Raw genomic sequence first — 25,508 nt, 5'->3', positions numbered from 1 at the left:
TAAAACAGAGCTTCATGTTTTCTTGCTTAAAGGTCAATAAAATAAAACAAAAAAAATGAAATATATATTACTAATAATTTTACAAACTATACCTGTAGGACAAATTGAAATATGATGTTATTTTTAATTGCTAATTCTATCATTAGCTTATAAATACATTAGAATTGGATATATCCAGTCTTTTTACAGTTTCAAAACCTTAGTATGAAATGTATGTTCTGTTTCAGGATATATCAAATTCATATCTGCCTGACTTTAGAAATATGGCAAACGTTTGTGATGAATACAATAAATTACTAATTACTGTACAAGTCTTATTTGAAATATCAGATCCAGTTTAAAACAGTAAAAAATGTGTACAACAAGAATAAAAGAGCAACCTTTCACTCAGAAATTTGTAGGGTTAAATTAAAAAACAAACTTAAATAAGGCGCTTGTCTAGGCACTATTAGGGTAATTTCAGGTGCAGTCTTGGTTACTTAGCTCTTAAAGAACAACCTTAAAAAAGATGAAGAAAAAATTGCAGCATCAAAAAAATGTATATCACTCACCTTTCTTTTGGTGTTAACTGCGAGACATTAAGGTACTTCTGAGACTTGTATTTGTCCTGGATAGCGTGTTGCTCTAGGGTAGGGCCTTTCCGAAACAAACCATATAGGAACTCTATGCAGGGCCTAAGCTGGTCCAATTCATATTGAGTATTGTGGACAAAGTCTTCGTTCCACACTTTTTCCTCAAGCGTGTGCTGCGCTATGGCTATGGCGGAGGCGGCTAGCGCTGATGGTAGATGAGTCAAGTAATTTTCCCCATCCAAAATAGACAGTTCACAAAGGTACTATAAAGAATTCCGCTAAAACTTTTGCACTTTATTGAGTGGCACGTGGACTTACCATTGCCAAAAATTTTACTTTTTCCGATATCTTATTAATAGCACACATTGCCGTGATGAAGGCCAACGGCGTGGGAATCGATAAATCAAAGCCTAGTACTTTCAAAATCAGATGCTCCATGCGAATAACTTGTCGTTTAGAGTATGTATCATCAGTAATGTAAACAAACTCTTGAATGTTGGGGCAATAAATCTCTTCGTATTTTCTAAAACCAAAATCAGAACTCATATTAGAGTTTGGTTTCTAAACAAAAATCAACATCTTCAACAAAGTTACTACATTATATTAGTTTCTTAAAGGATTCTGGCAATACTTCTAGCTATATGTTTCTCAGGATTATTGTAATAATTAAATAAATTGAAGATCAATTTATAACACTGGCAATTAGTAACAATAATAATAATAGTACCCCTTATTTCCAACAAACTCATCTCATATCCTATTAACAAAACGTTACCGAGGCATCACTTAGCCTAGGATAATTAAACATTTACAGGTTACAAACAATTAAAAGAAATATAATAATAAAAATAATAAATAATAATAAAAAGCAGGTACATTGATATTAACAATTAAAATTCAAAACTAAAAGAGTAAAAGCATTTGTGCTGTAAATATAGGGTCACTTCTCCTTTAAATTTCTCTCTGTTTTCAACCCTTAACTATCACTCAATAATGTGGACCTCTGTCAAAAAAAGTTGAATTGTGTACACAACTACTGAGTCCGGTCCTGATCCCGATAACAGTCGTAATTTACTTGGCAAAAAAATCAGAGTTGTTGCGAAAAAGACAGACAGAGAATGTAGAGAGGGAACAGTAAGGATGCATATTGTCAAAATACGGTTTGCAGGAAGTCCTGGGGTGCGACTTGAGAATATGCCTAATAATTCTGGTCTGAGACTTGAAATCACTGATTGCATTTTAAATTCTACATTTTATCGGATCACAATGAACACCTATGTTAGTAGATATAAATTTCAGCAAATCTAAATTTGTGTGGGCGAGAGTTTTTAATGGTATGACTTAAAAAGTTTACCAAATTAGGTATTTTACAGAAGGGGGTAGAAAAAATAATTTACTTAAGGCATTTCAAGGATGTACCCAAGTAGTAATTCCAAGAAGAAAGTCCGCATCTGGTCCTTGGACCATTTTTTGTCAGTAAGTTTTGCTCAGCACTTCAGAACACTACACTTGTAGTTAGAATACATGGACAAGTAACACTTCACATAATTTTCAGTTTTGCCAAAATACATCACAATCTCAACTATAACTAATAGACATAAAACTCTGAAAGGGCAAATCAGTTTTGGTTAGTTGTATGTTTTTTTTTAATTCAATTAATATAATACTTACGATGCAAGAAACATTGCAGCAGTGCCCACCAATTGCAGCTTCCCCCTTAGAACTGACATATAACTCAGAAATCGATCTATGTAGTTTACAGCAAGATACAGAGTTTCAGTGTGAAGTTTGTATTCTTCGCTCACTTCAACCAACCAGTCTACTAAAATAGCTCTCATGCTCCCATCTATATCTGGTTGCTTTTTCATATAACCAGCTTTTGGACGATTCAACAACTGAAAGTGGTAACAATAAGATTAAAAATAACTATACAAAATATTAAAGCTGAACTCACTTCATGTTCCCTCAAATACTGATAGATCTCAAGACTATACTCCTCAATAATAAAAAAGTCATTATCACTCTTAATTTGCTCTCTTGCAGCTTCTACAGACCTTTCAATATTCATTAGACTTAATACTTCCTCCTCATCCTCTGGCAGTTCTGCTGGCGGAATCAGGCCTTTTCTTTCCATTTCAACAATCTCTTTTTTAGTATAGAACCGATCCTCCATAGTCCCTTTATAAACCATCGATTTACTTTTAGCTTTTAGTTTCTCCTCAATTTTCGCCATTCGGTCTTCATAACTGACATCCTCATAGACCTTAAAAGCTTCAAATTGGGCTACCGGCACTATAGGGTTCACAATGTTCTTTCTGTTTTCTTTTTGGGAATTTCTGTTTTCCTTGTTGATGTTTTCGTCGCTTATAGAGCTCAAAGGCTATTCAAAATAATAATATTCTTTGGAAAATGTAAACCAAAAATATCATAAAACTTACTTGTTTGTCCTTCTGGACCTGGACCTCCTTATGGTGTCGATTTTTTTCCATAAGACCCAAGACTACCCTTTTCTGCTGAACAGCCATTGTACTTTGTTTTGATCGTCCTTCCGGTAACCGATTCTCTTGGTCTTCATGAACGCGTATCGTAGCCATCGTTCAATTAAAAACGCAATCACTTTCGTATCTAAATTGATTAAATCTTAATAAAACCTGAGTTTAATATACTTTTTATATCTTTTATCTAGCACGTTGGACGCTTAATTTTAACGGTCGGTTTTTATCACCTTTCCAGCGAAGAACGACAAAGCCGCACGACCCAACTGCCACTACACACAAAAGCGGGAAACGTTAGAAAAAGACGAAGTTACATTGGGAAACAGCTGAGGAATAAAGCTGACACACGCAAGCGCATAACGTCACTGAGCCAATCAAAGGACTTTTACAATTTGATTTAAAAATCTACCTAATAAGTTACCAGCAATGGCTCTTACCTTTCGTCCTTGAGGTCAAACTTCCGTAAATAATTTTTTAAAATAATTGTTTCTTTAAATCAACTTGGAATTAACTATTCACGTATAAAATACTTGTATAAAATGACACGTCTTTCTATCTGACAATTTGGCAAGTCAAACTAGCGATTAGGTATATCATTTTAACTGTGATGGAATAATTAATTCATATGAAGAGTGCCTCCGTCGTATGTATGTTTTCTAGTACACAATATTTTGTAGAAATTCGCCCTCCGTTTGAAAAACTTACTTTGATTATGCCTTAATTAGCTACTTTTCTAAGCACTATATATTATTGTAAAATTTCTATTACAGAACAAATATGTATCTAATTTATACTAGTTAAATTGAGCAGGTCGTAGTAGTAGAACTAGGCGCTTATGAGGTTACTATCCATCACAGCTTTTTGCAAATAAATTAATATCTGATTTTTTCACTCTTAAACCGAATATACCTATGACGCGCCCTCTATTTAATGGTTTTGATGAATTTACATATAGTAGGACAAATACGTGTGAATACATTTTACACAACATTGATTGATTGAAACAATTTTTTCCTCTCCGTACTATTCATTGTTTGGACGCAAACCTTTACATACGCGCTTTCAAAGATACTCGCTCCGTATCGTGCGTGCAATGCCCAGATGGGGCGAGCTATAAATTTGGTGTCAATATTTTGTTTAACCTCAATTTTATGTTTACTCTTCTGTTTTAGGTAACTTCTAACCTTCTAGCCTATTACCCAAGATGCAACATGGCAATAAATTAGTATGCTGGTTAAAAATAATTACTTAATTTATCGGTTAAAATATTTCTTAATATTTTTTTGTTTGATTCCTTTTTGCTTTCTTTGTGTTCTGTGACCCTGGGACACGTGCTTTAAAATTAAGCAAAAATAAAATAATTTTACAACGATATTAATTGGTTAAAGAATGGCTGAACAATACAAGTATGTGAATCAAAGAAGTGGTGATTTAAATGCATTGCTTATTGGATATATGGACACAAACTGTTTTAGATCATTGCATCCATTAAAATATTGCAAAGATTACCTGGCACATAACGTTAGACCTGATGGTAGAGAATTCTGTCATTTTCGGCCAATTATTGTAAATACTAACTCTATAGTTACTTCTGATGGTTCATCTATTGCTAAAGTTGGCAAAACAATCATAATGTGTGGCGCAAAGGCGGTAGGTTTGATTTATATTTAGTCTATTAATCCATTAGCTTATTATAATATGTATTCCAACTAGGAACTCTGTAAGCCCAAACCCGACTCGCCTAAGCAAGGGTTCTTAGTTCCCAATTTAGAACTACCACCTCTATGTTCACCAAAATTTAAACCTGGACCACCTAGTGAGGAAGCTCAAGTATTGACACAGCTTATAGCAGATATTATTGATAATTCGAAGTGCATAGACCTAGAAGAACTTTGCATATATCCTGATAAACTAGCATGGTGTTTGTATGTGGATTTAATTTGTCTCAACCATGATGGTTCATTGGTAGATGCCTGTATTATTGCCCTAATGAGTTGTCTGAATACTGGTGAGTTTTCTTTTGATTTATTTGGATTAAAAAAGAAGATGGTATACAGTTTTCAATTTTTGGTTCTTAATAGTAATTAATTAATTCTTAATAGTTCTTTAATATAAAATATAGAAAACAAGAGAAAGACAAAATGTAAATAAATTATTTTTATTAACACTAGTATTAGAAAATAACACAAATTTATACATATATATATATAGTACATTTAATTCATTAACATACTTGTTATAAAGCTTTTTAATACAATGAACAGTTAAGGCATCCGAAGCACAATAATAGAAGCTAAAGTATAGTGTTGCCTCATAATTTCAATTAACTATTTAGTGCATGCTTCCCACACATACTCTAAAAATCCTCATAGGAGAAACTGTGCAGTTCTGGCTTTAAGAGTTTCTAAAGAATGTGTATCTATTTACACCTTATTGCCAATTCCTGAAAGCCAGGCCCATACAGTTTTTCTTTAAGTATATGCGGAGCATGTGGAGGACCCAAATGAAATTTTGGAACCATAAAATTTGTGTAGTAAATACTGAAGGGTAACATATTTCCCAGGCAATTGATCTTCCATCCAAGATAAGGTTATATAGTTAACACAGATATTTTGTAAATTTCCATAAAACTATATCAGTTTTAAAGAAATATATACAAAACAAATTTCAATGGAATTTTTCTCAATTTCCAATGCTGAATTTAGTAAAAAATTTGGAAATGTTTTATAGCAAATAAAGCATCTTATATGATGCAAGCCACTCCATTTTTAAGATTTTAAAGCTGCTAATCTACTTTGCATTTCTTCCAACTCACTCTCATTTTCTTCATCTCTCAAAGTCTCTGGTTCATGTTCATTTTCAACCTGAGTGGGTGGCACAGAAGGCGCTTCTCCAATCTTTCCTTCAGTAATTTCGTAAAGGACTTTATCAACCTCTTGCTGAGCAGCTTCTTCCATTTCTTCCGAATTATCAATTTCAAAACTTTCATCTAACATTTCCTCAATTATCCCAGCTTTCATCATTTCCCTTGACATCTCTTGCATTGTTTTCGATATTTCTGCCACTCTTACCAAAGATTGCATAGCGTTCAATACTTCTGTGGATTTTTGTAATGATCCAGCTACTCTCAATGTAGCCAATTGGTTTTTCATTTGCAACATTACCGAATTGATGTGTGCCTTTGTTGTGTAAATTTTGTTGACAGCTCGTCGAGCCTTGACGATTTCTTTGGCCAATATAATGCAGGTATCATTGTCATTCTTCTTAGCTGCTTCTTTTAATGTTCTCTTTATTTTTTCTTCTTCTCTTTTTATAGAATTAATTTGTCTGTCCAACTGATAACCTTCCTTGCGTAGTTTGTGATTCCATTCCGTTACCATGTCTTTTGGATCACGCCCTTGCGATTTACCAAAGAGACCCATTCTGGTGTGTCCTTTTCACCAAATTATTTGCAATTAAACAATCATAAATATTTTTTGAAGAATGTACATTATATATGACAATTGCAAATGACAGTTTGGATTGGGCCAAGTTTGTAGTTTGGTTAGTGTTATACATAGACAATATTTTTGTTTTAGTTACTCTTCCTTTGGTGGAATATGATCCAGCTGTTGATAACCAGCAAGTCAATTTGGAGGTAACGAAATCCTTACCTATTCATTCGTTACCTGTTTCTACAACATTTGCCGTTTTCGATGAGTATGTTTAAAAAATTAGGATAAGACCAATACTGAAATAATTTTTTTTTTAGTATTTTTCTCGCAGACCCTACTCTGGAAGAAGAGAATCTTTGTAGCTCAAAAGTAACAGTGGTAATAAAAGATGGGGAGCTTTGTTGCGTTTATAAGCCAGGCGGAAGTGCTATATCAAACATTGAATTATTGGATTGTATTGACAAAAGTAAAAGAAGAGTTCCCACGATAAAAGAGCTATTGCAAACGTCCCTTATCACTGCTTAAGTTCATTATATACATATTTCCAAAATATTTGTTAAAATCGGTTTATTAGGATATAAGACCTGTCGACATATTAGAAATTTATAGAATTTAAATTCAATAGATTGACTTTCTAATTTCTTAAAGAATTTATATATTTTTTTGTCACAAATTTTTTTAAAATAAAAATTGTTTAAACAAGTTTTTTATTATTGCAGTTATTTTACTTACAACAGGAAAAGCGATTGATAAGTATAGAATTAACTGTAAAATTATAAAAGTAAGCTTGACCATATTTTGCTCTGTGATGGACCTTTCACGAAAATTTGTATTCCGAGTTTGCCGTTTAATGTTTGTCAATTTGTCAGCTGTCATGATCTCAGTATGTTTGTAAACTGGGAATTTTATTAATTTGTTTAAATAGATCGAGCGTTCAGCACAAACAATTCCAGTTACTTAATTCAAATTAGATATATTATTCACCACAATCTCGAGATTCGTTTCCACCAGAAAGTTTACAATTGTTAAGGGTTATGTTACCCTTGCCGTAAATTTTAGGAATAAAATGTGGCTGATTTTAATTCTAACATGTTCGCACTCAACCGCTCGTTGAGGAGTTTATAATTAAATGTTTAAGGTGAGCTTTGTGTAAAATATTTAGTGAACATTGTTTGACCTACTAAGGACACAAGACTGATTTACATCACAAACCATAATTCTCACCAATTTAATCAATGTTCTATTTTATTAAGGGTAAAATAGATTTGGATTTATTTGCCATTCCTATAAAGAGAATATTTCAAAATAATACTGCAACATATTTCCATGAAATGTCTTTCGAGAATAGGTATGTTAGTTGATTTGGGTCTGAGTTGCTTGGTGTTGCCTAGTTAATTATCAAATTTACCAGTGTATTATTAGTATATGAACATTAAAATATATGCTTAAAATGTTTAGTATTTTGCAGATGATCCAACTACATTTGACAATGACAATGTGGTAATCTGAATGTTTGTACTCAAAGACTTTAATAATGCAAAGCCTGGAGGCAACATGCGGAGAGAGTGAAGTAAGTGAAAATATGAAGAAATGAATTTCCTTCACTAAATTGACAGTGTGAAACATTTTTAAACATATATCAATTTTTTTGTTGCCAACATGATTCATTTATACTTTTCCTGAGGGTGTGGATCTTTCACAGATATTTGGGGGAATTCAATTGGTAAAATGTAACCTAGTGTTTATAAATACAAACATTTATAAATCAAAATGAATCAAAAAAAAAAATCTAACACATTATCAAATTCACTTTGGATATTGTTGAAATAGTCAATCATAATACACTTTCTTCCAGCATCCAGTGAAGAAATTTAAAGCAAATCATACTTCCCTGACTCTGTCATGCCCACAGGACCCTCAGGCTTCTACTTCTACATTTGCTCCCTTCAAAGAGTGTACAGAACAGCCAGTGTTTGATTTGATGGGTGAATTAGAGAAATTGTATGACGAAGAAGAATCTGATGAGGAGGTCAACTGTCAAAATGTTATACACTTATCATTTTGTTTTTTTTCTTTTTGCACAATTTTTGTTTTTCAGAATGTCAGATATCATTCCCTTTTGTTAGAAAAGCTTGTTGCAAGAGAAAGACTGAACACTGTTATTCTAAACCTATATCCTAGCGACAAAGGCTACTCGCTGGCATTCAGGCTAACTTCCTGCAGTGATCGAAATTCCAAAGACGACCATACTGCCAATATAATAGAAACAAAACCGAGGCCTTATGAAGAGGAAGACCTTCTCCGATATATCTGTAACGAAGCGCTTCCTCCTTATATCTTAGATATTTTAGAGCAATTTAGCTACCTATTTTATAGTGGGTGCATAATAGCCGAAGTTAGAGATTATCGGCAAGCCTATCCTCATAATAAGTGTGATATACATCATGTTTTACTCAGGCCTACACAGCAGGCAAGTCTTAGTTTCTTTCTATACACAGAATTTGTTTAGTACTCTAAAATTTCAGTATAATTATTTACATAATTTTTAGAGTATTTTAGCTGACATAAACAATATGGTAGATGAAAAATTGACTAGCGATGACAGGGATCAACTCGAGAGCCAACTCCTATTGGCGCACACGCCCAATTTATTTCTTGATCCAGATCCCCACATTGAAAATGAATTAGCAGAAATCCACAATAGGAAACGAATGTGGAATACCAACAAATTCCGTAGAATTGCAAGGAAATTTTCCCAAGTTATTGTCAATAGGAAACGGAAATTGGACCATTCGACTCAAAATCAGGGTTTGGAGTTTTTGGACTTTGTGAATAAAGTAAAAAGGAAACCAGATGCTTCAAAAAAACAGATTAGCATGTTGCCCATACCAGAATTGGGCTGTCCATCATTGCGTCCTCCTACTGAATCTGTGTTTATTAATAAATTTGAGGTATGCAGATTAATTATGTTGCTCTTTTAAGGATGCACTCTCATTTCTCGGCTCTTACTCTACATCTTCAAATTTGCAAAAGGCCAAAACTATGTGTACAATATTGTTTATTTCTGATTTTATATTTAAAACTTTTTTTTAGGTATATCCCTGGCCAAAGGAAACTAGCGACTGCCTGCCTCAGTTAATAGAGGAATTGGTACTTGAAATGATTATGCCTTCAAAAGACAAGGACCGACCTAGGGCTAAACTGTCAATTTTCCAAAGACCCTTGAATGCAGAGTATTTGGGAGAACTTTATTTGGACAGGGATCATAAAAAGAATGAACACAATGGGGTGGCTTGTCGGTTTTCCTTAGGTTCACGATCAAATGCTAATCGGTACATTCATCAATTTACTGAAATATATACTGCGAGCAGTAGCAAACCTATAAGGATAGTTCGGGTATCGGCCCAAAATCTTAAAGATCGAATTGCGCAGCAACACATAGTAAGTCAACCAAATTTGGTGATAAACGGCACGTCTGCTGCAAACATAAGTGTAATTCACCAAAATGCTCAGACCACGACTGTTGTGGTAAGTTGTTTTTGAACTCTCAATTGCTTAGAGTGTATTTATGTTGAATATGTGATCAGAGCGGAGGAGCCAAGTTGGCCTGAACGACGTGTGGTTCCTACATAAACACCTGCATACAAATTAATGAAATAATTTTCTTCGCATCGCAAAGGCGAATTCAGTTTAACCAAATGGGATAATCTAGGTAACCAACTGATCGAAATGCTCGCCAGAAGTGGCATGAGGTGCATTTATTTTTCTTTTTTTGGCAAATTACTACGATAAGTTCACTATTTTAAAAAGTTATCAGCCCAGGACTAAAGGAGGCGCGGCTAAATTTCGTTCAGTTGCAAACCCAAATATTGTTGCTTATTTACTTTTTACTTATTTACAATTTATTACACCAAGCACAGGGCATTAAAAAGTTTAAAGTTTTGTTTCTGGTTGGGCAGCTCTTAAAATGGGAATAATAAAATATGTAACACTAGAATGTACAATTTTTTTCTAACATCCACTATTGTTTTCTTGAAGACTTTCTTCAAATATTTGTACATTTAAATTTTAATATGGACAATATTAAGTAAAAACTCACATTATCCCGCATTCCATGATTCCCACGGTTAATGAGTGCACAAGACAGTAGAAAACAGTAAAAAAAAGTATTTAGTCAGAAGATCAGAAGTGTATGAGGGACCATCCTTCCCCCCGTTGTAAGAAAATGTTACGCTTTATTTATTCTTTTCCTATCCCTTAATTTATCGAACTCCAACGCTTTAATAATGACCAAGTTCAAGAGTTAGTAATTTACGCAGTTATTTAGAAAAATAAGTTGTTCGTTAATTGAACTGACGATCTATACCAGTGGTAATTTTCTTACAGCAGACAAATCCTGAAGGTTCAGCTCAAAAAATTAATATGATTAATAACCAGAAGATTGCAATTAGCGCTTTGGCGGCAAACTTTGAGAACTCCAGTGAGCAATTTCAAGCTACATGTAAGTATTTCGAATATAAAATTTATTAAATTAAATTAACAAGTAAAAATTTTAAAGAACATTTTTATTTATTTATTTATCAAATATTTCTGAATGGTAGGTCTAACAGGGCTATATTTCCCATTAATAGTGCTGACATCAAATGGAATATCAGCCAGGGTCTAGTTTATCCTCTTCCTAAATAGTGGTATTAGTTTTAGCCTTTCAGACACTATCACTATAAAGTATGATCTCTTAATTGTTAATTAATTGGTATATGCCATAGAAAAGCAAACAATCTAGAAATTCGACACTATGAACGAATTCCAATCATAAATATGTTTGCAGTGAATGCCAGGCAAGCAGCGCAACAAAAGCAGCAGAACTTCCACACAGTCACTACAAACACGGCGGTAATACTAAACAGCGACTTAAACCTATCCTCGGTGAATGCTATAAATAACATTACGGTGCCGCAACAAAGACTTTTAGCACGTAAAATCAACTTCACCAATGTAGGCAACACTCGCATACTAAACCACAACAACTTGATCACATTGAACAACAACAGAGTAAATATGAACACCACGCATCTTACCGCGCAGCAGCCGCAAAGCGTCACTCTGACGTCGGTGAATAGCGACAATAGTTTGTCGATGCCGGTTAAACAAGGTATCGTTGGCGCTCCTAACGATTCGCTTTCGGCATTATTGGTTGGCACTCCAGCGGCCGACAGACCCGACATAATTGGCTCCAATACGAACTCTCTGTTTTTGGAAAAGTTCGCGAGTGTATCGAATAGCGGCCCACCACCAATGCAGTCTCAGAAGAACAACACTGTCTTGGCACCATTGTCAAGTCCGCCCCCTCAAGCTACCAACACGATCAACGTGCAAAGTTTGAATTTGACGCAGCTTCAAGGGTTGCAAAACGTTCAGTTTCAGTTACAGCCAATATCGGTGGCTCTTAGTGTGCCATCGGCTGGCACCTTGCAGCGACACCCGACTGGTCTTTTGATGTCCCTACCGGTAACGACCACCACCCAGACTTCCCTTTCACAAGCTTGTACAAGTGTATCTTCGCACAGTATAGGCAACGTGGGAGTTGTTATTACCAACACTGGTTCGCCAAGTTTAGGTAAGGTAACCGTTTGAAATGTCAAAAACAATTTGTATTGTATTCTTCATTTATACTCCAAGTCCTCTGACTTTATTTGTATTTGTTTTTCTTTTTCTTTCATTCGCTAATAGTGACCCTTGAAGTTACTGGCGCATGCGCAGATTGAATATTGCTTCCCAAGAATTTTTTGTTTGTTATGAAAGTACCTGTTCTGTTAAATTGAGGTAATTTGTGTTATTTCTCAGATTTTCACACAAAGTACTCTGGCAGCTTTTTTTTATTCACAATTTAGGATCATATGCAACGAAAAGTAACTTTATTTACTTTTATTTCTGAATAAAGAGTAGCTAGTAACATATTTGTTCAACAAGTGCTCAAGGTTTCGTTTCTGCGACTTATATGTATAGTTCTTTACTGCAAAAATTGTTGCTTTACATTTAAAATACCAATTTGCCATTATGCCTGTGCGCCGAATATTTTTTATGTTGTATATTGCTATTATAAATGGTAAAGGTGGTATAGGAATATTGTTGTTATATAGCCCAGTTGTTAAATTCTGGAGTGAAAAATATATCGCATCAGAACTTGCGGACGACAACTATCCCACAGACGGCATTGGCCCCTGGAAACCCACAATTCCAACTGATGTCTCAGTTACAGAGGACCGGACATCCGAACGCAAGCATTTCTTCGAGAACCATCCAAAGAACACCCGTCACTATCAAAATGGCGAACCCAAACTCAAGTCAGTTAACAGATTTGCAATCAATTTTAAATGTTGATAGTCCAAATAGCTAAAATTCATTGATTTATCCTATATCTAATTCAAATGAGAAATGCATGAATAAATTACATTGTTGTTTCACATTAATAAAGAATAGACCTTAAAGTTGCACAATTTTCGAAGCAGATTTCACATCTCAAGTTACTATTCCATTGAACACGACACTGCAGAAGCCGCTAATACAAGATCAGCAAGAAGAGAATCAGTCGAAGAATTTGCCAGGTTTATTTGAAAAAGTTCGAAGATCACATTCATTTGATAATCTATAGTTTTCAGGTAAAGTAAAGCAGAATTTATAAGAAAGTATGCTGCTATAACTGGTATACGTACCAGTTTTATTAATATTAAATCCTACGTGATAAGATATCACAGCAAAAATTGGATTTAACAGATAATATGGCCATTTGAACTATAAATGCTGTTTTATTTTAAATGCGAGTGAGTACCCATACATAAAAACATCTTTTTAGTTAATCTGTTAACTCATTGTTATCTAAAGTATTCAATTTTTTCTCCATTATAAATAAGCGGAACATACAGAAGATGCGGTTTGACATGAATGTTTATCAATCATGTATAAAAAATATAATGACTAAATTGGTTTCATAAGTCTATTATTATATTTAAAGTTTTGGAACTTGATAACTTTTTTTTAACAACTGTACTTAGTAGTACAATTATCGTTTTTTTTTAACTGTTTTGTTACTTAAATGTTTTTATGAAAAATCATTCATTATTTATTTAGCATATTCGGTACACATTGAATAATTGAAAGCTCTTTGTACTATATTTTCATAAAGTTCTTCTCGTGATTTTTTTTGTATGAGGTGCAGCAATATTAAGGATTGGTTTTAAATTTTTCTCCTCTGTTTGGCGCAAATCTATTTCTTTTATGTCAGTATCAGTATTTTAAATACTAGTTTTGGTTTATCCTTTATTTCGACTATAACGACTAATGTGAGTTTGGTTGTAACTTTATATTTTATACAATGTATGTTTTAAGACCATTGAAGTCAAATCAGAGGCGCTGAAATTTAAGATAGGTTTTGATTTTAAAAATGGAAATTAATGGGGTCCGCCCATGTAGTGCCAAATGAAAACAAGCGAATAAAATCAGTTTCTCTTACATGTATGGGCAACTTAGCTAATTTTTATATATTTTTTTTGTATGTTAATAATTTAACGTCAGTGTCGATTTTCGATAGCAAAATAAAGCTGTAAATAAATTCGTAGTTTAAAGTAATTTATGTTTGTTGTTTATTTTCTACATGCTGTGTATATATGTGTATTTTGTTAAAAAGTGTAATATTCTCAGTGTAAATATAGTTACTATTTAATATTAATTGTCTGTTTTTTATCAATTAATACCTAACAGCACTGCAAATTTTTGGGCCAAATATTAAATGATATTCAAATGAATATTATTTATTAAATATCAATATTAATTTAAGCTTACCTAATATATCACAAGATTTATATATACTGTTGTTGATCCAGGTATTCATCCGTTGGTTGTTTGAGCCTAGAGTAGGATCGGTTGCCTGATGTATCACCAAAATTTCATGTGACCCCTTCAGAGGCTGGGCGTTCATGTCCCACGTGTCCGCACTGAAGTGGAGGCGTAGCCTCCAAAGATACCAGATAAAATTTTGGCGAAACGTCAGGCAACCGATCCTACTCTACGGTCAGACAATCTACAGATAAATTCCCAGATCAAGACCAGTACACATACCTCCATTTTTGAACAAATTTATTTTTATAAAGTACTTAAAGCGACAATTGCAGAGAATCTGTTTTGATGTTCATGTTTTCTTTTCGTGACAAGAGTAATGCACGACGTCCCCATTTGGATACCTAACGACGGCGCTAGAAAAGGATTATACAATTTTTTTTTAATAAAAATTATAGTAAACAAATTATTACCTTTGATTTCCAAAGCGTTTTTTACACGCCGGACAGACGTTGATTTCAGTGACTAAAACGTGTTGGCTTTGAAGCGCCAATTTCATCTCCTGGCAATGTAAATGTTCAGCGTACAACAACCCCTTCAGTAATTGAGTATGTCGACGGTCATGAAAGACTTTCTGAAGGGCAATGAGTAGAAATTTGTAGATTTGCGAAACGGGAATATGGTCTGGAAGAATAGCCAGTGCTTCTATAGGGTCTAATTTTAATGCATTGTCTTCAAGCAATTGCAAGGCCAGATCAATGTTGGGCTGGGCTGTTTTTGGGGAAAGCACTAGACCGGGGAGAGTCAACTGCCAGCTTTCCGGATCCAAAATAAGTTTAATTAAAAGCACATAAACCTAAAAATATTTTTCTTATAAGGTTGAACCAAACATGAAACAAGTATTTATTCAATGGTTCTATCTACTGTCAATAAGAGTGGAAACACAAACAAAAAATATAAAAAATTCTTGATTTTTGAATGACATATGGTTTTAGACACACTATATTAAAAAAATCTTTTCCATAAAAATCACACTTAGTTAAAAACTTTCTAGACCGTATTTTGTATATACTATTCTATATCTAAATCCGACATATTTCAACTTTATTTCAAAAGTGACGTTTACAGGTCTAAAAGTATATAACGATTTCTCCGACTAAATGCCCTTGTTAAATGTCTAGAGTTGATTTGATTGTAGAAAATCTACTAGACCTACTTTAGTGGTCCTTACTGGTATCTTAAAAATAAATAAATACAGTGTGGTCAAAAACTAACATTAAAAATTTGAATGAAAAAATCATTGTCATTTTTTTCAAATAGAAACACCCCATTTTTATAATTTTGTCGTATCTAATATAAAAAAATGGCGACTATATATATGGATCCCTATTTCAAAACGTAGATTTCGAAAAATTTGTAACAAAATGTTTTTCCAGTGTAAAAATTCTTTACGGCTTTTATGTTTTGCACTTTAGCTATGACGATGATGGTGCAATCGAGCACTACAAGGACGTCACTATTGTTGTGAGTTTGTAAATCATTGTTTCACAGGTTTGTGCCACCTACTTTAATCATTTTTTATTATTACTATATTGTTATCGATATTGTTATTTTATTATTTCGATTTATTTTTATTAAAATACTAAAGTTACTATATGTTATAATGTTATTTATCAAACAATAAAAGCACATGCGCTAAGAAGTTACTTCACTAAATTACCTTTAGAGCATGATCCAGTAAAATGGATTTCAAAAAATATATTATTAGGTCAACACTATGGTGGTCTTGCCGGTTTTTGAATATCTAGATACTGTTTTTGAAAAAATTTGTATCATTGTTTGGCATTAAATTTAAATAACTTTTGTGTTAGGAGAATTGCAATTTTACAAGAGAAAACCTTTATTTTAATGCTAATTACGATAAAATTATAAAAATGGGACGTTTTCACTTGAAAAAAAGACAACAATATTTTCATTTAACTTTTAATTTTAGTGTTTGACCACCCCTTAATTTTAAAAATATCAACACAGGCCACTAAAGTAGATCCCTTCTATAAGGAAATCAATTCCAATTAGTGTGTCAAAGTAATATATCTCATTTATTATTATTATTACTAAAAAACACAACTTAAAATTATTTACATTATTTCATAAATTTGTGGTAAATCAAACTTTTTTTTTAAACTGAACATCCTGTTTTTTTTACGGAACACAATTTTTTTTCTGTTTATTTTTTTTTAATGAAATACCCTGCATTTTTTCTCTGCAATGTCTCACTATTATCTTCTGACCGGGCCACCCCCACCGCCGTACATGTTGGTACTTATTGGTTGGTAACTTACATGATCACATCCTACTCCTTTAGATTCATATATTCTCTTACAATATTCAACTGCTTTTTGAACATCCCCAATTGCTCTAACATACAATCCAAGGGCCTGTTCATGCTTTCCTAATCTCCCTAATATCAACGCCCTTTCTTCCAGCAGGTTATTGGTGGGAAAACTGTTGAGAACATTTTCCGCGTTATAATGAGTGCTTTTCTCCAGAAATTGTATGAGTTTTTTTCTGGTGTGTTCAGTAATACCAGGATCGTTATTTAAAATTTTTTCTCTGTACTGATGGATAAGAGCGTTGTGAAATAAGGGATTAGTGTCCTCCCATGTGTAAATTACATGTTCTAAGTAAGTAATGACAACCGACGGGTGGGATTTTAGAAGGAAATCCAACACACGCGGCCTGGGTATTGCTTCAACTTCGGCTATGTCTTCAGTAAAAACCTTAAAGAAAAAATTTTATGCTTTAATGTTTCTTTTCCGAAAAACATCTGAAAAATGACTACTTAAACATTTAAAAATCCTTAATAATTGAGCGTAGGCGTGGCATCTTAACTCTTCAATTTGCCATGTTTTACATTTGGTATACATCTTTCTTTCAAACATTTGTCACCATGTCAACTCACTTACCTTTAAACCATTTTCAGGAGATTCTGTGAGCACCCAATCAGCGAATTCAATAATCAAACCCATGTTATCTGTACCCAAATGTTGCAAATAGCTAATAGTTCGATCAATGCTCTTCTCCGATTGTAAAAGTTCTAAAGCTCTTCTGTGTTGACCTTTAGTCTGATACAGTATGATAAGCTCGTTGTATTTCCCCATTTTCTTTAATATTTTTTCGGTCTCAACCAAATGACAGTGGTTACGACGCAATAGAGGGGCCACCAACGCGTCATTCGTCTGTAGATAGCATTTAAGTAGAGTGGTATCAATGATTTGCAAGAGCTGATTTACAGACTTGCTGGTACTCTTTTCATTTAGGTTTCCCTTTGCATTGACAGAACCCTAAAATCTGATGATGAAATATGAACTTAAAATACGTGATTAAAGCACCTGAGAGTCTACTTGAAGTTTATGCCTCATTTCGGTTAAGTAATCTATCAAAGCCAAACGGCTGGTTTCTAATTCCTTCTCAGTTAAATCGCGTGTGGATTCGGGATAGTCACCTTGTTGTGGTAATAAATCAGGAAATAATCTTATAACATCATAAGCATCAGTCCCCAATTTTAAAAATTCCTTCATACTCTCATGAAACTGCTTCCGCGCAAACAAGTCATAAGCTAGTAGGGTCTGAATGTGGTGAATTTTTTCTTTTTTTTCTTCATCTGACTCATTAGAGATTTGCTACAATATAATGCCTAATGGAAGATTCATTTCTATATTAGAAATCATCCACAAATGTATGTAATCTCACTTATTGTGTATTTTTTCATGAATGGTCTCTTAAACAAAAAAATCAAACAAACTAGACAAAATACAATATATTTATATGGCTCGATTTTTTTATAACATGCATATTAAACTAAGCAAAATAAATGTCTACTCAAATGTACCAAGTGTTTAAAGCTCTTTTAAATTAATTTAGAATTGGGACCAGATTCAAGGGGTTGCCATAAAAAAAATTATGTGAATGTGAATGAAATTACTAAGGTCACGCTAAAAAAAATGTGGGATATGTTAAAAAGCAAACTTACTGTAAGTTTAAGAGCCAGCTGAAACTGTTTGTTGTTGACCAAGACTTCTCTTTGTCTAGCAATGTCCACAGCTTGAATACACCAAATTTGACTTAGAGAGGCTGCAAATAACAATCCTGCCTCTGATTTAACAACAAATCTCACCTTTGGCATATCTGGCAGTGTCTGAATCAATTGACTTTGTTCAATTGTGTTAACCTAAGTCAGAAAATAAACAAATGAACAATGAGTTAATCAAATATTAAACAAGTGTTACAAAAAAGTATATAAAATAGCCACGTGTAACACGTGTTAGTAGAAAAGAACATAGAATTTGAAAATATAAATATTTATCTGAGGAGGTTGACATTTTCAAGTAAAGAAAAATAATACAAACACTTAACCTAATAAATTTTTTTGATTACGACAAAAGGGACCAACCTCTATTGAATCATTTATTACACCCAAAACATAAGGTTCATCCCAGGCTAAAGCTGTTGCTGTATCAGACCATCTTAAGGCCTGGTTCCTTTCAGTTTTACCTTCAGTGTTCACCAAAACTGTTTGATTGTCACGACACAATGCAAATGTATTATCTGTTACTTTTATTATACAAGGTTCAATTGATTTGGAACTGCTAAGAGGAAACAAATCAGTTTGTTTGTCCTGGAGCTAAAATAATTCTCAAGCTTTTATCTTTTTACTACAATTTAAAATTTCAATATTATTAAAAAAAAAAAAAATTAAATAACTAAAAAAATAAATACTATTGCAATTACCTGCAACAGGGAGTATTCATCTCGGTATCCAATACATATAGCGGTGCCACACCAAGCAAAGCATTTTGGCACATCTGATAAAGAAATATCCTCCATAAGTTTCAGAAATTCATTGTTTTTCAAATAATACAGCTGAATCTTTCTTTTCACTGACACTGCTAAACGAACCAATAAATGTGTATCTCCGGTCAGGGATGTTTGTTTCTGCCCACAAAAAGCTTTATGATTTATCCTTATATTTAACATACATAGCTTACATTAATATTCACAGCAAAGAATGTTGCCCCTTGACTCCTATGTATTTGATGCAGGGTGGTAAAATTAATTGCATTGATATCATGAAGTTGTACTAAATTATCTTAAAATATGAAGCAGAATTAAAGGTAAAAGGTTATGCAATTTCATCAGTATGTCATGTTCTTACCAGTAAGACTCAAAAGTAAATTTTGTTCAGGAATTACTTCAAGTTGTTGTATAGTCTTCTTACTAAAAGACTTATTGTACCGCATCAATGTGAGTTCCCATTTTGAATTGTTTTTTGTTAAACTATACATAAACAAATGTCCTTGTCTAGTTCCAACCAATAAAGTTTCACCTAAAATCATTCCGGACATACACGAATATTAAAGGATTATTAGTAAAGCGTTTACCATATGCAGTTATGGATTCCACTTGATGAGAGAATTTAATTAAAGAGGATACTTGATAAGCTTCATGCATATTGGTTTAAGGTATGTCAGTTATGAATTACTATTTTAAGTATACTCTTAATGTCCACTAAAGCACTGCTGTTTTTAATCCAAATTTCCCTTACGAAACAGTTTTTTTTAATAATTTTTTAATCATTCCATTAACCACAATCTTATTTAAACATTCATGGATCGGCTGAAACTCCAGCTAATTGTTTAATTACGTGAAAATAGACTATATTAGCTTTTTAACACAACATAAGGAAAACCGGCGACAGCAGAATAACAAAAAACATATGAATGAATTCGTAAACAAATATGCTTGGGCAATCATGGAACTTTAGAGAGATAATACTATTCGCATACAGCTGCGCAACCATGGAACTATCAACAAAGCGAATAAAACGTAATCTGCTGTGAAGTATGAAGTTCTTGCTACAACGTCAAAAAGGGGCGGTCGCAACCAAAGATGGTAACCAGAAAAGGATAGTTATTTCCTGTAACAATGAGTTCGTAATACCGGTCACCGATATATGACGTCTTAGCACCCTTTCTGAAGACAAATATTATGTTATGTTATGTTATGTTCTGTAATAAAAGTTTGCCTTTCGTGCTAATTTGTTTAAATAAAGAGTATAAATCATAGCATCAAAAGACTAAACTATAACAAATAACATATAAAACATGTTTTGCGGAAAATAGGTGACGTCATTGCTTGCGCTAAAGTAACGAAAATAAACCGCCGATTTACCTATCTTCCCTAGGTCATTGAGTCGCGGTCGGGTAATTATAAGTCACGGTTAATCCAGCAGTTTACGTTTTTAGTGGATGTGCCATAGAGACCAAAATTGTCAGTTTCAACCATGGTTCTTTAAGAAATTTTGTTCATCCATTATTTTTGTATAATATAAATAATAATAATAATAATAATAATAATAATAATAATAATAATAATAATAATAATAATCCTTATTGTCTAACAGAATAACAACCATTTAGAAGACAATATCATCTTAAGAACTATAACTATAACTACAATAAGTAGTCAACTATGTACACTCTAGCAAAGTAATAGTGAAACGTACAACTCAAGTTTTAAAGTGAATTAGAAAAACTCAGAGAATGCCAAATTCTTTTGAATGGGAGATGTTGGAGTTTTTTTTTATAAAACATCTACAATTTTGCGTTTTTTTTTTTAATTTCATTGTTAAATCGAATAAATATAGCAGTTTGGCAACACGGCGCAATTGGATGACATTAGGTTAGCACCCACAGTTAAAATTTCTAAATATACTAAAAACGTAAACTGCAGTACTTCACGTAAGCTTTCGTTGGTCTGGCTGACCGGAGAGGAAGTGTACTTGTTGTGCACTTTGTATTTATTCCCAAAACATCCCAAGCAATCCAATATTTTTTTTAGGAATGTCAATAAACTGCATAGTGACATTCAAGAAATAACCTTTTACAAAAAAGATCTGTTTGCCAATAACTTAAACCAAAAACGAAATTGCAAATTCGCCTATGGAGCGTTAATAATTTGGCTACTCTCTATATTCAATTGACTTAAAGCATTTTATAAGGTTAATGTCAATCTGCTGTTACTGTGTGATGTAGATGTTATGTTTTTTCCAATTGATAATTTATAAATATATAATTTTTATTTACACCTCCTTTCAGTATGGATTTTTGCAAACTATTACACACAGCCCAAAAAAATGACCAAACTTCTGCGGGAGGTGTAAGTGCTCTAAATTTTTCTTTCACATATTGTTGAATAGTGTTTATTATTTAGGTCAGATATTACAGCACCAGGTTCGAACCTCCTAAAAAGTTGCAAAAAAATACAAAGGAAGTTTCTATAAATGTCAAGAAGTTTTTGGAAAAGAAAGAAGCTGAGGAAAAAAAAAGAGCTGAAGAGGCCCAACGCAAGAAAGAGGAACTCTTAGCTCTCAGGGCACAGGTTTCTTTGTTTCTTTAATTCACATAATTATTCAGTTTGTCTTTATCAAATGTTATTTGCTACTGTCTTCTTTTTAAGGATAAAAAGGCAACTCGGCGTGTAAATGTTATGTTGAAAAGAACAAAATCTGCAAATCAAGCTGTAATTGAAGATGCAGTTGATAAACAACACACAGCAGTAACCAGAGCTGGAACAGAGCAACCAGATGAGGATGATTATGGATATGTCTCTCAGGAAGCATCTGCATTTTATGAAAAAATGATGGAAAAATACAAAGATATGCCTGAAGAACCGAAATTTAAACTATTTAAAAAAAAGGTGGTGTACATTATAATAGCTCCCAAAAAAAATTTAGTAATATTTTATATTATGATTTTCGATTAAAGTATTTTATTGAAGTACTGCAAAATTTATTACTAGGTGAGTACAAATTTAAATGGCACCAAAGATAGGGTAAAGGCAGCCTTAGAGAAGGAGCGAGATGAAGCAATGCATCCTCAGAGGCGGAAAAGAAAACGCAAAGAGAATGAAGGCCATGAGGAAGATGGTGGAAATGATGAGCAAATTGCAGAAATGGAATTCCACACTGAAACTGTGAATAAATCTAAGCCAAAATCTAAACCTGTCCCACCCCCTATGAGTTTTACTGGTAAGTGCATAAGCTGAAAGTTAAGACAGTTTGAACAGATTAATTTGTGTATTTAGTTTGGTAATAATATTTATATTTACTTGTACTGAAGTGGCTTTTACTTGATGAAAATGCATTTAAAATAGTTAAATAAGAACAAACGTTCAGATTTTCATATAAATATATTTGTAAACATCGGTACCGTTTGATATTCGCATTTGATAAAGGCACGGTATTGCCGAAACAGCTGTCATTTAAATATATTTATGTGAAAATCTGAACAATGTTTGTTCTTATTTAACTATTTAAATTTACCTTTATCCTAATGAATAAATTGTCTCACAGATCTGCTGAAGATTGCTGAAAAAAAACAATTTGAGCCAATAGTTGTTGAGCAGAAGCCAAAAGAGGAAGAAAAATTATTAACTAAAAAGCAAAAAAAGGAAGCTGAACGAGAAAGGGAATGGAGAGAAAGGCGTGAAGGCAAGGTACCTTCTGTGCTGGAGAAAGCATTGTTAAATAAAAAGCAAGTGATTGAGAAAACAAGATCTGAAAAGCCACATGCTAAGACCTTATCTGATTCTGAGAAAATGCTAAAATCTCAAAATTTAAAGGTCACCTCAGAAAACAGACCTGTGGCAAAACCTAATGATGGAGTTAAAAAACAACAAACTTTAAATAATAAGACCATGAAGGCAATTATTCAACTTGAGGCACAAGGTTCTTCTGCCACCAGTGGAAAGAAGGTTTCTGTCAAAAGTAATAACATCTCAAAGGAAATTAATACTAAAAAAACTACTCGTCCTCTCTCTGATAAGGGGAAGGTAGAGTCAAAGCTATTCAGTCAAAAGCCTCAAGCAAATTATATAAAATCAATTGCTACTGGCAATTTAAAACCAAATGAGTCTTCGACCAAAGGTTTATTACCTAAGAAGTCAAGACCTACAGAGAATCATTCCAAGCCAATTCTACCTAAAGATGACAAGCTTACTCGTTTGCCACCACATGTAAAACAAATCGACCTCTTGAATAAAAAGAAACAATTAATACCTCCTAGCAAGCGTAAGTACTAATTTTAACAATCTTTTTTCTTTAATTTCTTTCTTTTACAAATAAAGCCACATTTTTACAGGACGTATAATAGATGATGATGAAGAAGAATATGATTCCGAATTGGATGATTTTATTGACGATGGCCCCGAAGGCGAAGAAAATTATTCCAGCTATATTAAAGAAATTTTTGGTTATGACAAGTCAAAATATAGGGGTATTGATGATGATGTTGATAATATGGAAAGTAGTTTCGCTCAGCAAATGAGAGAGGAAATTAAAAGTGCCAAAATTGGTAATGAAATAATTTATGATCTTGATTAAGTTTTCTGTGATATATATTTTTTTTCTTTAGGTATATTTGAAGATTTAGAAGATATAAAAAAGGAAAAAGAGGAAAAGAGGAGAAAAGCTCTCATGAAGAAAAAGCTCAAACAGCGCTAAGGGTTTTTTCAACTTAATGTGATACTTAGTTTTCGATGTAGTTTATTATGCTTTTATTTGTAATTATATATAACATAAACAGTGGGTAAAGTATTAAATACACTATTTATACAAACATTTGGGTTCTGGGTTACAATAGATCATTGGAATTATCCTATCTAGGAATATCATAATTGCTCATTTAAATATTTTGTGCAATCGATAATATTCAACCATACATTATTTTCTTGTAATTAACTGTTTAAGAAGGGCTGCAGACAGATGGTTTATCATCTGCAAGTTCTAAGAGATTGTCCCGGATTTCCTTACTGATATCTTCAGCTTTGGGTACCTCCGAAATTATCCACGATTCATCTCTACTCTGCAATCTTTCTCTGCATATAGGACAGGTGTCATGAGCTTCATTCCTAAATAGTCACAATGAATTTGTATACATACTGAAAAGATGAGTCCTTTTACCATTCTTCTATGCATTGCAGGCAATAACTGTGTGCACAAGGTAGAGTCAGTTCTTGTTTCCTTTCGAAACAGATACAACATTCCTCTGAGCTGTGAGAATTTGAGCTTTCATTAATATTATCCAAAATTTTTGAAATGTTTAACTTTTCGGAATTAGAACTTGTACAGCTAAAATAAGCTTTTACTATTTGTATAACCAGTTTTGAATATTAATACCATTGACTATGTTCAGCTGCTAAATTTTGGCAGCTGAGGGTTTTGAAAATTTTCATAAATTGGCTTAAACTTAGAAGTCTGTAACTAACGACTTCTTGTGTGTCAGCATTGATTTTGACACAAGCAATCTGAATAGTAGCTCTCCAGAATATAGTGGAGTCTGTCTCTTTTTTCACCATAAATACTAATTGATGCCCATTTGAATCTAAACATTTTTTCGATCTGGAAATCAAACAGTTCTTAAAGCTGATATTTACGATTCTGTGGATACCTATATACTTACAAATGATTCATTTCAGATAATAGCTTCAAAAGATCCTCATAAGAAAGATTATTAATTTCCTCTGATAGCAAAGTAAATATAGGCTCATCATTTAACACCCGAGAAAACGTCTCTCCAAGGCCAGAAGTTGCGCCTCCCATGCTAGAGCATTATTTTGTTTGATCTCTAAATACCTTACATCTATCTCTAAACCTTTCAATAAGGAATAAAATTTATAACCAACAGATAACCTTAGTCATACAATAGGTTATCTATAGTAGGACAGCTATAAATTTGAGTCATTAGGGAGCATGAAGAGTCTTAGTTTTGCGAGGGTGGAGGGCTCAAAAAGATCAATCAATAAAAATAAGCCGAAGGAAAAACGTTTTTGTCCCTACCTTTACCTTTAGTTATTCAAGTTTATGATATAACTTAAGCGTTTGTCGTTTAAAAGTTTGTGTAGAAATTTTTAATTATATTGTGTGGACTAATATAATTAATATATAAACTTGATTGATATTTCGAAATGGTTTATTTTTTACGGTTATTTAAACAAACTACATATAAAATTTTACTCAACGAATTTTTGACCTATATACACTATTGACCATCCTATTATCAATGGTGAAGTCGGAACTCATACAAAATTGTTAGGTTAAATTTGAGCAGTGATAT

General features: G+C 33.0%; 7 protein-coding genes across 13 annotated transcripts; 3 read left to right on the top strand and 4 right to left on the bottom strand.

Moving 5' to 3' along the window:
• Window positions 1–360: 360 nt before the first annotated feature.
• On the bottom strand, window positions 361–3,645 carry LOC132705533 (cyclin-A2). Of its 2 annotated transcripts, none has more exons than XM_060676159.1 (7): window positions 3,505–3,645; window positions 3,011–3,197; window positions 2,527–2,952; window positions 2,244–2,467; window positions 891–1,095; window positions 552–835; window positions 361–498 (listed from the first exon to the last, which is right to left on the bottom strand). In XM_060676159.1, the coding sequence occupies exons 2-7, from the start codon at window positions 3,164–3,166 to the stop codon at window positions 480–482; spliced, it is 1,314 nt and encodes a 437-aa protein (XP_060532142.1). In that variant the 5' UTR covers window positions 3,167–3,197; window positions 3,505–3,645; the 3' UTR covers window positions 361–479. The 2 variants fall into 2 exon arrangements, with proteins under 2 accessions (XP_060532142.1, XP_060532143.1); XM_060676160.1 differs by lacking the exon at window positions 3,505–3,645 and adding an exon at window positions 3,298–3,480.
• Window positions 3,646–4,106: 461 nt separating this feature from the next.
• On the top strand, window positions 4,107–7,166 carry LOC132705535 (exosome complex component RRP43-like). Of its 3 annotated transcripts, none has more exons than XM_060676164.1 (5): window positions 4,107–4,239; window positions 4,543–4,717; window positions 4,781–5,075; window positions 6,646–6,766; window positions 6,819–7,166. In XM_060676164.1, exons 1-5 carry the CDS (start codon window positions 4,169–4,171, stop codon window positions 7,024–7,026), a joined length of 870 nt encoding a protein of 289 aa, XP_060532147.1. In that variant the 5' UTR covers window positions 4,107–4,168; the 3' UTR covers window positions 7,027–7,166. The 3 variants fall into 3 exon arrangements, with proteins under 3 accessions (XP_060532147.1, XP_060532148.1, XP_060532146.1); XM_060676165.1 differs by lacking the exon at window positions 4,107–4,239 and adding an exon at window positions 4,336–4,473; XM_060676163.1 differs by lacking the exon at window positions 4,107–4,239 and having other exon boundaries at window positions 4,457–4,717.
• On the bottom strand, window positions 5,212–6,591 carry LOC132705536 (charged multivesicular body protein 3). Its single transcript, XM_060676166.1, has one exon. The coding sequence runs from the start codon at window positions 6,487–6,489 to the stop codon at window positions 5,836–5,838; it is 654 nt and encodes a 217-aa protein (XP_060532149.1). The 5' UTR covers window positions 6,490–6,591; the 3' UTR covers window positions 5,212–5,835.
• Window positions 7,167–7,271: 105 nt separating the features above from the next.
• Window positions 7,272–14,200, top strand: LOC132705529 (transcription factor SPT20 homolog). 3 transcript variants are annotated; one of them, XM_060676152.1, is made up of 10 exons: window positions 7,272–7,639; window positions 7,970–8,071; window positions 8,357–8,545; window positions 8,600–8,971; window positions 9,051–9,452; window positions 9,595–10,029; window positions 10,891–11,002; window positions 11,330–12,118; window positions 12,642–12,845; window positions 13,011–14,200. In XM_060676152.1, exons 2-10 carry the CDS (start codon window positions 8,036–8,038, stop codon window positions 13,151–13,153), a joined length of 2,682 nt encoding a protein of 893 aa, XP_060532135.1. In that variant the 5' UTR covers window positions 7,272–7,639; window positions 7,970–8,035; the 3' UTR covers window positions 13,154–14,200. The 3 variants fall into 3 exon arrangements, with proteins under 3 accessions (XP_060532135.1, XP_060532134.1, XP_060532133.1); XM_060676151.1 differs by having other exon boundaries at window positions 7,960–8,071; window positions 10,888–11,002; window positions 13,011–14,196; XM_060676150.1 differs by having other exon boundaries at window positions 10,888–11,002; window positions 13,011–14,195.
• Window positions 14,201–14,358: 158 nt separating this feature from the next.
• On the bottom strand, window positions 14,359–20,253 carry LOC132705530 (vam6/Vps39-like protein). Its single transcript, XM_060676153.1, has 11 exons — window positions 19,776–20,253; window positions 19,550–19,720; window positions 19,383–19,483; window positions 19,126–19,329; window positions 18,788–19,018; window positions 18,368–18,565; window positions 17,727–18,017; window positions 17,301–17,678; window positions 16,677–17,114; window positions 14,808–15,190; window positions 14,359–14,750 (listed from the first exon to the last, which is right to left on the bottom strand). Exons 1-11 carry the CDS (start codon window positions 19,843–19,845, stop codon window positions 14,687–14,689), a joined length of 2,529 nt encoding a protein of 842 aa, XP_060532136.1. The 5' UTR covers window positions 19,846–20,253; the 3' UTR covers window positions 14,359–14,686.
• An 861-nt stretch (window positions 20,254–21,114) lies between these two features.
• LOC132705045 (protein SPT2 homolog) lies at window positions 21,115–23,943 on the top strand. Of its 2 annotated transcripts, XM_060675469.1 has the most exons (8): window positions 21,115–21,394; window positions 21,492–21,552; window positions 21,607–21,774; window positions 21,853–22,092; window positions 22,195–22,423; window positions 22,748–23,464; window positions 23,535–23,747; window positions 23,808–23,943. In XM_060675469.1, the coding sequence occupies exons 2-8, from the start codon at window positions 21,493–21,495 to the stop codon at window positions 23,894–23,896; spliced, it is 1,716 nt and encodes a 571-aa protein (XP_060531452.1). In that variant the 5' UTR covers window positions 21,115–21,394; window position 21,492; the 3' UTR covers window positions 23,897–23,943. The 2 variants fall into 2 exon arrangements, with proteins under 2 accessions (XP_060531452.1, XP_060531451.1); XM_060675468.1 differs by having other exon boundaries at window positions 21,115–21,552.
• A 188-nt stretch (window positions 23,944–24,131) lies between these two features.
• Window positions 24,132–25,487, bottom strand: LOC132705047 (RING finger protein 141-like). Its single transcript, XM_060675471.1, has 4 exons — window positions 24,855–25,487; window positions 24,572–24,793; window positions 24,356–24,523; window positions 24,132–24,303 (listed from the first exon to the last, which is right to left on the bottom strand). Exons 1-4 carry the CDS (start codon window positions 24,992–24,994, stop codon window positions 24,138–24,140), a joined length of 696 nt encoding a protein of 231 aa, XP_060531454.1. The 5' UTR covers window positions 24,995–25,487; the 3' UTR covers window positions 24,132–24,137.
• Between the last annotated feature and the right edge of the window lie 21 nt (window positions 25,488–25,508).

The sequence above is a fragment of the Cylas formicarius genome, unplaced genomic scaffold (assembly GCF_029955315.1).
Source record: "Cylas formicarius isolate icCylForm1 unplaced genomic scaffold, icCylForm1.1 PGA_scaffold_7__23_contigs__length_41026272, whole genome shotgun sequence".
Taxonomy (NCBI): Eukaryota; Metazoa; Arthropoda; class Insecta; order Coleoptera; family Brentidae; genus Cylas; species Cylas formicarius.
This window is presented reverse-complemented; position numbering and strand designations above follow the sequence as displayed.